The sequence below is a fragment of the Coturnix japonica genome, chromosome 11 (genome assembly GCF_054131305.1).
Source record: "Coturnix japonica strain WE chromosome 11, WE-NBRP24, whole genome shotgun sequence".
Classification (NCBI taxonomy): Eukaryota; Metazoa; Chordata; class Aves; order Galliformes; family Phasianidae; genus Coturnix; species Coturnix japonica.
The window spans coordinates 28,418,145-28,432,016 of record NC_140673.1 but is presented as its reverse complement, the minus strand read 5'-3'; the positions used below and the strand labels follow the sequence as shown (position 1 = coordinate 28,432,016).

The following is a 13,872-nucleotide window of genomic DNA, read 5'->3' as shown; positions in this document are numbered from 1 at the left end:
ATGCTGCCTTAGTGGTGGTCAGCTCTTAAATGAGGTCTAGAGGTGGAGTCAAGTTCCACCCCTTCCAGGAGCACAGCTAAATTACTCTCACCTGTGCTCCCACAGCTGACCCGACACTTGCCTCAGCTGATTAATCAGAGGTTCAGGCTGTGATTACTAATGTCCCATACACCTGTCTGAGCTCCCAGCCTATGGGACCTGATGGGCTGTGGATACTCACAGCACAGCCAGCACTCAGATGGCATCCTGATGGCATTGCCACTGGGGAGCCCAACTGGACATAGAATCATAGAACCATAGAATGGCCTGGGTTGAAAAGAACAACAGTGCTCATCTGGTTCCAACCCCCTGCTGTGTGCAGGGTCACCAACCAGCAGCCCAGGCTGCCCAGAGCCACATCCAGCCTGGCCTTGAATGCCTGCAGGGATGGGGCATCCACAGCCTCCTTGGGCAACATGTTCCAGTGCCTCACCACCCTCTGGGTGAAAAACTTCCTCCTAAGATCCAACCCAAACCTGAGAGTTTAAAAGTGCTTAACTTTAACATTTCCAAGTGTGTGTGAGTGAATTGCATTGAGCTGAATTTACAGTATTACAAAAATACAGACACAGTTCTGCGTAAGATCAATGTAACACTGGGTGGGGAGAGTGCTGGTGGGCATGGAGCAGGAGCAAAGTGCCAGGGCCCTCCCAAGGAGCAGCCAGCACTGCACAGCTGCACAGGGGTGGGCTCAGCATCCCTGGGGGTGTTCAGAGCCATGGGGATGGGGCACTGAGGGTTGTGGGCAGTGGGTACTGGGGTTGGGCTGGGGTTGGACTGGGGAGCTCAGAGGGTTTTTCCAGCTGGAACGATTCTGTGGTTCCATCTTTAAGTGAGGTCCCAGCAGCTCTGCTCAACACTGCTGCCACATTCTGTGCAACCCATCCCAGGGGTTCTACAGCACCCAGCAGCGTTCCCAGGCAGCCCTGCAGACCTCAGTGACCCTTCAGGCTCTCTGTGCTCAGCCTCATCTAATTGCTTTCTCTGGTTATTTCATTTCAGCAAAACCATTTGAGAGCGGGCAGTACCTGGACATCTATGGAATTACAAGAGACCAGGCTGGAGAGTATGAATGCAGCGCAGAAAATGACGTCTCAGTCCCAGACGTGAAAAAAGTAAAAGTAACAGTAAACTGTAAGTCAAGTTGGTTTCTAATCACTAAATCCAAGTTGGTTTCTAATCATTAAATCCAATGGAGGAGAAGGGAACTGCTGGGAAGAAAAATGTAACGCAGAGAACTGCTGCTCGTGATGAAACTGTAGATCTGTTTTTTGGTGGAACAGTAGCAAAAAGCCTCTGGTGTCTGAGGTGTGAGTGGTTCTGACCAGAGGTTGGGAGGAGAGGACCAGGTTCAAACCTGACTGCAGTGCTGGCAGCAGTGTGGGGTGCATGTGGCCTGGGCTGGGCTCTGCCGTGGGCTTTGAGCTTGTGGTTATTCACTGAGTAACATCTGTGATCGCTGGGCTGAAACATTTCTGGTTTAATTTGTCATGGTTGTGCAACAGGACAGGGAGATGAGAAATGATATGGCACTCTGTGTGGGTGTGCGAGTGGCTCCCAGCACAGGCAGCAAGCACTGCTGGCATAGGGAGCTGTGCTCTGCCTCCCCTCCAGTGCTGGGGGCACTGCTGTGGGTGCCAACGTGGCCTCTTGCAGGGCTGCAGCCCACAGTTCTGCCCTCCTTGGGTGTCTGCAGAAGTGGGATGCTTTCTGGTTTGGGACTGGATTTGACTGGACGCTCAGTACAAAGTGGAATGTTCAAATGGTGTTCTTTCCCCTTCCAAAAATGTGAAGGGAAAAAAAAAAAAAAAGGAAAAGAAAGAAAATGGGAATAATTACACTAATCCACTCTAGCTGTGAATTTTCTTAGGTTAAGTGCAATTATACAGCTTGTGATTTGCAGCAGTTCCTACTCTGAAAATCGCTGTGGCATCGGTACTGAATCACAGATGCTCGAGGCCATGGATTTGTGTCCTCCCCACAACCCACAGGCTGAGTCCATCACAGTTCTCTCTATAAAGCTGTGGGCTGAAAACCACGGTTCTGGTGGAACAAGCGCCCCTGAGCTGTGTGCAGGTTGTTGTTACTGGAAGACTGTCAGGAAGAGGCGCTGTGCAGATCTATGTGCATAGATGGAGCAGTTTGGTCAGATGGGGGCGGTCACCATCCCAGGGGGTGATCCAGAGCCATGGGAATGTGGCACTGATGGATGTGGGCACTGGGCACTGGGGGTGGGTGGGGACTGGGGTTCTTGGAGGCCTTTTCCAGCCTGAATGGTTCTGTTGTTCTATAAATCAAGTGAGTGCTGTGGGGTGACACCCTTCACTCCAGCTGTACCCCAGAATGTGCTGTGTGGTTCAACTAATGCCTGGTGGTAGAGGTCCAGGACGAGCAGCAAGCAAAAATCAAAAACTGCCTTTGAGGAATGTCATATGATGGGGACCTTATGAAGGGTAAAGCTCACTGCCTTGGGAGCTCTGAAAGTGACTATAAAAAGGGGGAAGATGATAATGATAGCCCTGCTTAGCACGTTTGATTTAAAAAAAAAAAAAAAGAGGAGGTGGTAAAACTCATGGAATCAGCCATTCTCCCTCATCTTCTGAACCAGGATCAAGATTTGCACAAGTCCTTGTTTAGATCAATCATCGCGTTCATTGGCCAAAGCCAGAGCTCTACTTTACAGTGAGCAGAGTTCCTGCACCAGCAGATTCGTGCCCTGTCAAGCTGCGACTGCTTCTGGCATCAGTTCCCCAGTTTCCTACGGACAGTCGGGGTTTGTCATTGCGTAAGGGAAGGATCAGCCTCGTGGCACTGCTGGGAGCACTGAGGCCAGTGGGACCTCACCATGCCCCGTGCTGAGAAGCATGGCTGCCAGGCAGCTGAGCCCCAGGGGCTGGGATTTGCCCTCTCTCGACACTAAGCCAGGGGGGCTGTGATGACGGAGCCGTGTGAGGGTCGGTGCCAGCCACAAGTAGGGCAGCTCGGGACTGACAGCAGGGCACTTCCAGTCATGGTGGGAGAAGATATCAGGAAGTGTCCTTGGCTGTAGCGTGGGTGCACCTGGCACTGGGTTTCTGTGCCAGACTCAAGCAAATTGCTATGTCTGCACTGGGGACACGCAGAGCAGTTTTTCTCAGTTTCTTGCAACTAAGGAAGAAAATGTCCAAAAAAACCCAAGTCAGAAGCAATGCAAAATGAGGACCTGTCTACAAGATGGAACGGCTCGTATTTGTGAAAGATCTGTCATAGTCAGCAAAGTGCACATGCACTTCAGTGTGCTGAATGTGCTGCCCTCACGCTCAGCTCCACAGCCCCTGCAGGGCACATTGCTGCAGGAGGAGCCCTGGGCTGCACCTCACTGCTGCAGGCAGTGCTCTCCATCACCCACTCACCATCACCCCTCTCCCCACGGCAGCGTATCAATGAACCCTGAGTGGTTCCAGTGAACATAAGCATCGTTCTGAATACAGTCTTCATTTCATATAGCAGCTGCTCAGTCACCTGAGCAAATACAGGGCAATGGCTGGGCATGGCTTACTTCTGAATTCCAAGTTTGGTGGCTGGGCAGCCCCAGGCAGACATGAGCACTGTGCTGCCCACCTTGCTGCACACGCTCTGCAGCTCTCGGTGACTCTGCTTTGGGACTTTGGGTTTTTCCTTTGTGCCATTTCATACTGTATAGTCCACATTTTGTTCCTAACTTATGTGTGTCCCTGTGCTTTCCCCTTTTAAAGTGGCATCCCAAGAGGCCGCGGTGTGTTTGTATTCTGAGAACTGTTGGTGAGGTCATAACAGAAGGTGGTGGGAGGGGGGAAAACTATTCCCAATCATGTTGGGATCAATAAAATAGAGTATGATTTCACTAAAAAGCAAACCTTATTAGCATTTTCTACTGTGATTTATAAAGCCAATGCTGATGGATTGCTGCTGATCTCAAAGCCCCTGTGAACAAACTGGTGCCTACTTAGCAGGAGCTCAGCAGCAGCTGTGAGCTGCCCCACGCCTGTCCCTGCAGCCCCACTCGCTCCCTGGTTTATGGTGACACACTTAGAAAGATTAAACACGACCGTCTCCAGAAGCACCACGGCTGTGCTGAGATGATGAGGAGCGAGGTGTGTGCATCACGAAGCGGGTGTTTATTTTAATTTAGATCAAATTTTCAATTACCCAAATAAATTGTAAACGTGGGCTTCTAAAGCGGGACTGTGTTGCAGCGTTCCTTCTTTTCTGATGCTACATAACTGGTCTCAAACAGCTCTGCTATATAGCTGGGTCTTGTGGACTGTACTGAATTAAGTTCTGCTGCTGTTGGAGAGGAAAGAGAAGCCATTCATCTCAAACTAGGAGGCAATGCTTTAATTTCAGCCTTGATGAACCCCATCACATGGCAGATTCAAGGCAAGTGTGCTGGGGCTTGTTGGGGAGGTGCAAATTGCAGTCATGGTGCCGAGGATGTGCAGCAGCAACAGGAGACGAAACTGCTCTGCAAATTTGGAGAGCAGCTGATAGAGCAACAGGAAGGCAACCCGAACTGCTCCTGGGATGGAACAGACCACTGCCTGCTTGCAAAACCATTTCCTTGCACAAAGATCCATTTGATCTGGAAATAATATGGAGAAAAGAAAACAGACATGAGCAAATGACCAGATAACTTGGACTCAGCCATGCTGTGCCCCTGCCTTGGTATCACCATGCGATGCTGCCTTGCACCCTGTAAAGCATCCCCAGCTTTGGGGGGTCATTAAGCAGCACACAGGCAGCATGTGCTGTTAATGCCAACCTGTTTGCTGTGCTCAGCCCATGGGTTGGCCCAAAGCACTGAGCCTTGCTCTGCTGCAGCTGGAGCTGATAGCCCAGCACACCCTGCTGACAAACCTGCTGGCAATCGCTCCTTGTCTCAGCATTTTCCAGGTGCTTTCATATCTTTGATTACCTGAATGATACTCTTATGGGGGGTAAGGAAAATGGCATGGTTCATAATTCCCCAGCACCTGCCTGTGGTTCAGGAATGCTGCAGTTTTGCATTGGCTTCATCCAGCCCTTAATGGTACCCATGTCTGATGGCTGGTATCCAGCCCTGAGTGGAGTGCAGTGTGGGGCTGGGAGCTGCAGCAGGTGGCTGTGTGTGGATCTGCACTGCTCCCTTCATGCTCCTTTCTTTCCTGCTGCAATAGTTTGATAAGACATTTTGCATTGTGTTTTTAGTGTTTTTGGGTTGGGTTTTGTTTCTTTTTTTCAATTTTGTGAGCTTCTTGCATGAATTTTAAGTGCTGTGTTTGTTTTTGCTTGGCCAGGTTAGGGTTTTGCAGAACAGCTTAACTCATTAGCATTTCTTAGAAGTCTGCCTTACTGTTGCTATGACACTTGCATAATATTATGCACAGTGCTCTGATTTTACTTTGAAATCAGACATACTGTACAAGCCACTCTAACCTAATTACATCAGTAACCTGAGACCTACCGGGAAACTCAAGATGGGACTCAAGTGTGTGCTGGGGCTCCCAGTGCCCAGACACAGGGCTGTGACTTTGTGTTCCTTGCTGCCAGCCAAAGGAAAGCATTTCCTGGGCAATGTTCTTTATGTATAGTCAACAAAGAGAATTTCCTTCCATCAAGGTGTGCTATGAAGTAAAAACGCAGTGCTCCCTTCCAAGCTGTGCCGTCCTGTGACAGCTCTTCAACCAGAATCACACCCCCAGGTTGGATGAACTCATATGCTCACACCTGACTATGGCACAGAAGGTCCTTACCTTGAGGTGGCAATGGCTGATGCTGTCCCTGTTGCATCACACTGCTCTTTAATGATGAGGGCCTGCAGCCCTGTAACAGCACAGAGCAGTTTGCAGCCCCGCTTCCCACTGACCATCCTGAGAGGCACATGTGCACAGTGCCTTGGAAGGTTTAACTCCACAATACTGTTTTGAAGTATCTAAATTACACTTTAAAAGTTAACAGCACTCTGGAGTGCCAATTTAATTGACTTCCTGTGAAACACGTTTCTCTGAATTCTCTGGTTACCTTTCAAAAATGGGATTCTGGCTTCCAAGTCACACTGGGGACTCGTCAAACTCTGGCTGCTGGTGAATATTTGATTCTGCTCACAGATCTGTGGAGCTCACTGAGAGTTTTCCTGGATGCACAGCTCTGTGCACACCCTCTGGGTGCCGGTGTGCAGGTGGGGCTGGTGCATCTATGGCCATGCACTGTAGGCCTGTGGGCACAGCAGAGAATGTGGCCAGGGCATGAGCTGTGACCATCGCATGGCTTCAGGTCTCCTCATTTGTCACCAATCTCCTGGTTATTTGGGATGAAGGCTGAGAGTGTTGGTCTGCTTTTATTTTGCGCCACCAGCAGAGCTGGGAGCACGTGGTATCCTCCCTCTGCACCACTTCTCTGTTCTGGAAAGCTGTGCTGAAAGCACCAAGGGAACCTTTTGAGTGGTGGAATGGGGCTGCCCCATGGTGTGCTGCCATGGATGGGGGCTGGCAGGGCACGTGGATGCATCATGGCTGTGGGGCTTTGTGTGTTCTGACCTGTGCATCCTGCCCATGTTACATTTTTACCTAATCCTAAAGATCAGACACTGTCCAGACGGTCTGCTCCAGTAGCTGCACCACTTATATCAGAGCTACTGTTGTAATAAGAAACATGTGGGAAGATCCATAGCAGGATGGAGAAGGCACCTTCCCTGTAGCAGCTGAAGGCAGAGGAGTAATGATGTGATTTGCTTCTGTACCTGTGGGCCAGCTCTGGAGGATGGGCAGCCACCTGCCCCAGCTCAAGGTGAGGCAGCAGCTGATACAGAGTCACAGATTATCACTGAAGGTGGTAACAGAGCTTCCTTTGGGTCCAACCCCCAGAAGAAGAGCTACCTGCCAAGTATTTCACATGATACCTGTAAATGTGGGTAGTTCTTTTGACTTAAGGTGAAGATCTTTGAAGAAATTCGTGCTAATCTTTAAATAGAATTTCTGATCGTGTGTAGCATAATCAGAGTCAGGGCTCTGCAGCTTGTATGGCTTTGTTGGGTTTTTGGTCCACATTAGAGCTAAACTGATTTATTTAAGCTGCAAATTGTCCTTATCTCTGAGCTCACATGTGTGAGTGATATGACGTATTTTCCCACAGTAACACCTAATGAAAAACAGCTTTCACCAATTCAGATCAATAAAACTGGTCATGTATTTAAATCCATCTCAATTAGAGTCGGGAGGAGAATAGAGTTGATACAAAGAAAATGGTTTTCTTCTCATCGGTGGGGAAAGGAGTGTTTTCTGAAGGTAATGTTTATCATTTTTTGTCCTTCGGGTATCTTTATTAGCATTTCAGAAGTCAGATTAAAACAATATAGTTCAGGTTACTGACTCGAGAGCCATTTGGCTTTGGAATTAACATTGATTTCTCTCTGTAGTCGTTTACTGTTGGGTTCTGCAAACTGCTGCACAGTTGCTTCTTACCCTGGAAAGTGATGCTCATATTGAAGCGTGACAGAACTGATTATAACATTCCTTCATGTAGATGGCATTCTGTTGCCACAGCACATAATCAGGGGCTCTGGCAATGTGAAACAGGGCGCTGTATTTGGAGGAGTTGGAGCTCTGGCACTTTGCGTGGCCTTAAGGCTGCTGGGGGAGTGTGTATCTTGGTCTGGTTCCTCTGGGCTGCCCTTGGATTGTTTGGTGAGCCAGCCTGGCTGTGTGGTGGAAGGGAAGATGTTCCCAGTGTAATGGCAGCACCAGCTGTGGCTCCAGTGAGAAGTGATGTGTGTCCAGCACAAAGCTGGGAAATTCACTGGGAGTCAGGGCACTGCCCAGCTGTGATCCAGCACCTCTTTGCAGGCACTGTTTCCTTGGGAAGCAGCCTTAGCCAATAACAGATTCTTTCTGCAGTTCCAAACTGGAGCTGGCTGTTTTGGAGGCACATGGGCGCTGGTAATTTGTCACTGCTGCAGTGCTAATGCGGGGACTGCTATGAATACCCATCTGAGAGTAATCTGCTCCCCATCCCCAGGAAAACCCCCAGGGCCATGGAATAAAAACAGCCGTATTTGTGCTCTGCCAGGAGTTATGGGTCCACATCTCGTGTCATTACGGTGTGCCAGTAAATGCTATACACCATGTTTATGCATCTCTGGGAAACTGTGCTGCAGCAAATAATAGAACACCCACGGCCAGCTCTCCTGTTATGCATGAAACACGTCACCAGCAGGATGCTGTAAGGGCACAGCACAAAAGCTTCAGGTCACTGCTGGGGGAACCTCAGAACAGGAGAATGAGCGGCCAAAGACAAATCAAGAGATCGATTGTTTGTTTGTTTTTCAATAACAGTTTAACAGTAACGATTTTGGTAACTATTGTGCTACCGTTTCAAAGACAAAATAGGGTTACAGAAAGGCTGTGGGCTCCTGTGTACATCCTCTTCTCACATCTCCTGGAGGCAGCAGCAGTGACACTGAGAGCAGTGACAGCAGTGACGGCAGCAGCTCTGCTTGGGGCTGCTGCTCCAGGCCTGCTTGGTCCCAAGGGCTCTGCATGCAGCCCACTGTCATCCCCAGAGACACAAAGGTCCCCACTCACAGGCAGGAGGGGCTCCTGGCAGCCAGCAGGATGCAGTGTAAGGGAGGGTTGGCAGTGGTGGAGGAGCAGCCCTGTGGGCAGCCGTGCTGGCTGGAGTGAATGCTTCCTCCCAACTCTGTGCCACCACGCTCCTCAGCCTCCAGGTGATCCCACTCCAAACAGTAGCTGAAATACAGTTCATGAAAATTAAAGTATTAATAGAAGATGACTCATCTGTAAAGAGCTTATGCATTTCAAGAAGCAATTTAAAGTATACAGCAGGCTCTGTAATACTCCAGACTAGAGCCAAAATTAATGGAGAGCTCTTCAGCTCCCAGGAGTGTTCACTTGCCCAGATTGCTCTTCAGCAAAAACAATTACTTAAAATATTTCTTGTAATAGTCTGCACATTGCGCAGCGGTATTTCTGCTGGTGGCTGCAGTGCTCCATGCTGCTGCAGGCTGTGCTCCCTGGCCTTGCAAGGTGGGAGTCAGGAGGCATTTGAGTGCAGCTGGTGATGCCAAATGGACTGTGCAGTAAAAGCAAAGCCAGATCTCCCAGTCCCTCCACTGTTGTTTTATCTCTTCCTGCAGCCATGACTGCCCTGAGCTGGCTGTGCAGTAGAGAGCTGTTCGGCACAAGCAGTGTGAATGGCATGGCCATGGTGCCATGATACCCTGCACAGTGCTCCATTGAGGCACCTGGTCCTGGTAAGGCTGTAACAACACTGATACATCCTGCTCATCCCCAGCCAGGTTGCTAAATTAGCTTTTAATAACTTCTGCAGTTTGGCTGGTGTTAGCAAGTGTGTGGTGGCACAGGCGTGCAGAGGCACTAAGCCTCAGCTGGGGCAGCTTTGAGAAGCAATATTTCTGTTTTTATGACTTAAAACAAAGAGGTGATATTGACACGGGAGAAAGGGAAAACTGCCAATGTTGTTCTTTGGGAGTTACGATTCATAAAGCTTTTGTCTGCTTCTTTCCTTGTTTTCTACCCTCCTCAAACAGAAGCGAACGATGTCGGGGTTGATTTGGATGTTGGAGCTGTAGAGCTGATCCCAGCAGTTGTAATGAAGCTCTGACAGCCAGCAGCAAAGCTGCGCTCGGGGCAGAGGACAGGGTGCTGTTATGGACTGAACTGCTTCAGTGCTTCAGCAGCCCTGACAGCAGCTGCACGCTGTGTGATAAGATCGCCGCCGTCATTTCTAGGCTGAAAGACCAGGAGTTCCGCTCAGAACGCGCTGTCTCCAGAGTATTTTGAACAAAAGTAGGATTAATATCAAGCTCAGCATTCAGGTGCTCACTGCTTCTGCACCTGGTACCGCTAATGGCAAAAGAGCATCTCAGGAATTATCTTTCAGTGTGCAGCAATTGAATGTGCAAGTGGAAAATCCCGCTGCTCCAGGCCTCAGGGGAAAGAGGTCGCATCTGCAGCCCAGTGTTGACTTCAGATACATTGTCCGCTGTTAAGAAGTGTGCAGACATTCTGTAACAATGAGCAACTCTAACACAGCCACCAAATGTTCATCAGGATCTGCACAGCCCTATGGGTGTCCACCATGGCTTTCTGGTTTCAGCTTTGGTCTCACTCAGAGCTGCGTGTGCTTTGCTTTAGGGTTAGGGCATCCACTGCACTCAGTCCTTTGGCTCTTGACTGCTGAAACATCGCAAAGGATGAAGGAATGGTGTTATATGGACAATCTTCTAAGAAAATCCACAAAAGGCCCCTTCAGAGCAGCAGCTGGGCTTGGTGCCCACATGTGGCATGGTGTGCTGGGGGAGGCTCTGGGCTGCTGCAAAAGGGGAGGTTCTGTCCCTTAGCTGAGATCCCTGCCCCACGGAGCTGCCATTTCAGTCATTCACACAGAGGCAACGTGTGCTGAGGGAGGTAAAAGTGGGATGTGACTCTGAGCACGGCGGCTCTGTTCAGAATCACGGATCGCTAGGATAGATGCTCCCAGCATTGCTCCATCCCAGCACGAACTGCTGCCTGTCACAGTGCCCTGGGCTTCACTCCTGCCCTTGCTTTGATCCAGCGTGGGTTTGCAACAACAAGAGCTTTGGTGACTTTGTTGCTTTGGGTCAGAGGAACATCTGTGAGCCTGACCGGGTCATGTCTGTGTGTGTGCTCGTTGCCTCTGCACAGACTGCCCTGCTTTGGGAAACTTGGAGCTGCTGAGGGGGGAAACCTTTCTGTAAACTTCACTTCTTTTTTAATACAGAGCAAGAGCTCCTGGGCCCTTTATGGCCCTCCCTCGTTCTTCATGAGCTACATATGTATATCAGCTCTAGCACGCTGTCAGTGAACAGTGGTTTTCAATCAAAAAGACTGTCAGTAAAGCTGATTCACTAACAAGAAAGCTGTCAAGCTGTGACAGCTGCTGTCTTTGCAACCCCAAACAATCTGTTCGGTGCTAACTCTGACTTATGCTTCCATTTATTATACAGTAGTAATGAGTACTGTCCTTAGAAATATCATTTTGGAGAGTACACCTTGCTGCTTTGTTATGGATGTGGAACACATCAAATCGGATCGGAGCTGCACAAGTTTTTGACAAAGAAGTGCTCCTTGTCATCGGAATCATTTTTTTTTCTCTATTCTAAATCTTGTTTCAGCTTTTACATCATTTTTGTAGTTAAACCTCATGCTGAAAGTTGCATTACTATTAGAAACTGAGACAAATTTCTGTTTTCCCATCTTGTTGGAAGATGGCACCTAACCCTGAGCACAACGCTCCTACCTACAGAACTGGGTTAGGGAGGGTTGTTGTGATGCTCACAGTGTGAGGGGATCACACCTCTCAGCCCACAGGGAGAACTGATGCCAATGCTGATGCCCAAGCATAGTACTGCCATCTAAATGCTTGTTAATGCTCTCTTTTGTTTTGCTTTTAATTAAACAGAAGCACATCGACAGCCTCCTTCAGCAAACTCTTCCAGCAATAAATTCTAGCTTTGCAAACCTAGATCACTCTTGCTTTGCTTTCAGTTCCCACTGCTTGTCTTGCCCATCAGAGAGAGGAAAGAGCTGATAGCACTGTGATACATCTCTCTCCTGAGGCAGCCTCAGCCCCACTAATCCCATCTCTCTCTGCTTTCCAACCTTGGCCCCTCAGCTCAGCTCCCCTGGTCCCACCATGCCGGCACTGTGCACACGGAGTGATCCCACCTCCCAGTGCCTTCCATCTGCGTTTGGGCTTCCTGAGCGAGCAGGGCTCGGGCAGCTTCCAGCCCACACTGTGTGCTGTGCTTTTGTTCCAAACGCTCTTTCCTTGAAAACTTCCCAGCCGGCTTTAATTCACTTTCTGCTCAGCTGTGCTGCCAAGAGACCTACTTAGCAATTCCTGGAATTTGTTGAAGTCCATTGCTTTCATCTCCCTTAGAGGGAGAGAAGCGGCACAGTGAGAGCACTCATGTTTGTTCTCGCCTGGGCACGCGGCCAATCCCTCCTTCTGGGTTGGCACCAACACTGCCCAGCATTCCCTGACTCCGTGCAGGGCTGCAGCACGCTGAGGCTCACTGCTCATGGGCACTGCTCTGTGTGCTGCAGGCAGAGCAGCAGCACTGTGCTCACGGCCATGTGCACTGGGTGCTGAGTGGGGTCCTCTGCATGTAGGTCCCTTTGGGGCCAGTGCTCCCTCTGGGTCCGTCAGTAGAGTTCCATCCACACCATGCGTTATGTTTGGAGGCAAACAGGTTCATTCTATTGTCTTAAGTGAATGCAGACTGTGGTCTTTGTTGATGGGCAAGTGTCAACGACAACATTTCCCTCCAATTACAGTGGTAAGAGCAGCAATACAGAGGAGCACAGCTTTGTTGCCATTGTGCTTTTTGCCTCCATTTGTTTGTTTTGAAGACTGCAAAATTTAAAGCTGGATTTTCCAGATCTTAGCACAGGGAGGTTTTAAATTCAGGAAGCACCAGCAGCACCACAGCCCGTGGTTCTGTGATCTGCCATAATGCAACAGCCCAGTGGGCAGAGCTGTGGGAGAGGCACAGCCTGGGGAGCCCTGCAATGCCTGCACTGTGTGGGGTGAGATTGTGGGCTGCTCAGGATCTGATCCTTCCCTGCAGCTCCAGGTGCTCCCATGGCTCTTCAGTTCATCCCTGTTCAGAGCGCATGTTCTGGGGGAGTTATCCTGAATAGGAAGGAGAAAAGCTCAAAGGAGACGTTGGGCCGCACCTAGAAACACAGGGGCTGTGTTTGCATGAAGCACTCAGGCAAATGTACACATCAATACCCCACTGAATTCAATTCAATATCAACCCTATTGGTTTTGATAACCCTTCCGGATGGAAGAAAGAAGGGATTGCTGCACAGTGTTTGCCTGAAATGCTGCCCCAGCCCAGAGATGTTTCTGCTGGGAGGAGAACTTTGTGAAACCATTGAGTTGGGAGCAGAGCAGGATGGCTGCTGCTAGTTAAAGACAGGGAAGTCTGTGGGCTGCTGGAAGAGCACCTTCATTATTGACACTATGAGTAATACTGCTTCTCTTGGGAAGATTTGTTGCTTTATTGGGAAGGTGCAATACATCTACACAAAGTGAATGCATCAATAGTGCTTGTGTCTGGCTTTCTGCAAACTGAAAGAGATCTTAGGAAACCTGTTCTCTTACCTGAAAGGCTCCCTCTTAACACACCAGAGAGCAATTTTGCTTATAAAAGAATGCATTGGGATGCCAAATTAAAGGCTGATGGAAATAAATAAAAGGCTTTTTTTTTGACATTTACAATTAATACCACAAAAATGTTAGTTTAATCAGACAATATGGTTAATCACAAAGGTGAAATTGAAAGTTGCCAGCCCTGAATGCTGGTGTAAAAGTTAATAAATTCAGCTCTTAATCATTATGCACATGCTAGTTATAATAATTTACTGCCCATACCAAATCTTTATAAGCATTGTAATTAAATATAAAATGCACATTAGAATTATAATGAGTAATTAGGGCAACATAACTAATATGCATAAAAGTCCCGAAGCTCATTAAAATGTTAAAAGATGAAACCTGTTGTAGCTGAGGGTTCTGCGTATCCACTGTGCCTGCCTGAATGGCAGTGTGTTTCACGCGTTGTTGGTGCTGTTCCTTCAGACATTTAAAAGCAAAGGGAAAATATTTGGGTAGGAAAGCACACTCTGCAGAGCACTGCATCGTTTCTGGATGGAGCGTAAGTTGCAGAGTTGGGTTTTGCAGCCCGAAGGCTGAGTCATGCACACGTGTTGGTGGCAGCAGCTGAGCAGAGCAGTTGTAGCAGAGGGAGTGGAGCTGATGGCTGCT

At 49.0% G+C, this 13,872-nt stretch overlaps 1 protein-coding gene across 3 annotated transcripts in view; it reads left to right on the top strand.

Annotated features, from left to right (window-relative positions):
- NEGR1 (neuronal growth regulator 1) overlaps window positions 1-13,872 on the top strand; it is a 160,629-nt gene that overhangs the window by 104,994 nt on the left and 41,763 nt on the right. For all 3 annotated transcript variants that reach the window (XM_015870907.3, XM_032446132.2, XM_085512456.1), the window contains exon 4: window positions 1,042-1,173. In XM_015870907.3, the coding sequence (XP_015726393.2) occupies window positions 1,042-1,173 (132 nt within the window). The remainder of the gene's footprint in view (window positions 1-1,041; window positions 1,174-13,872) is intronic.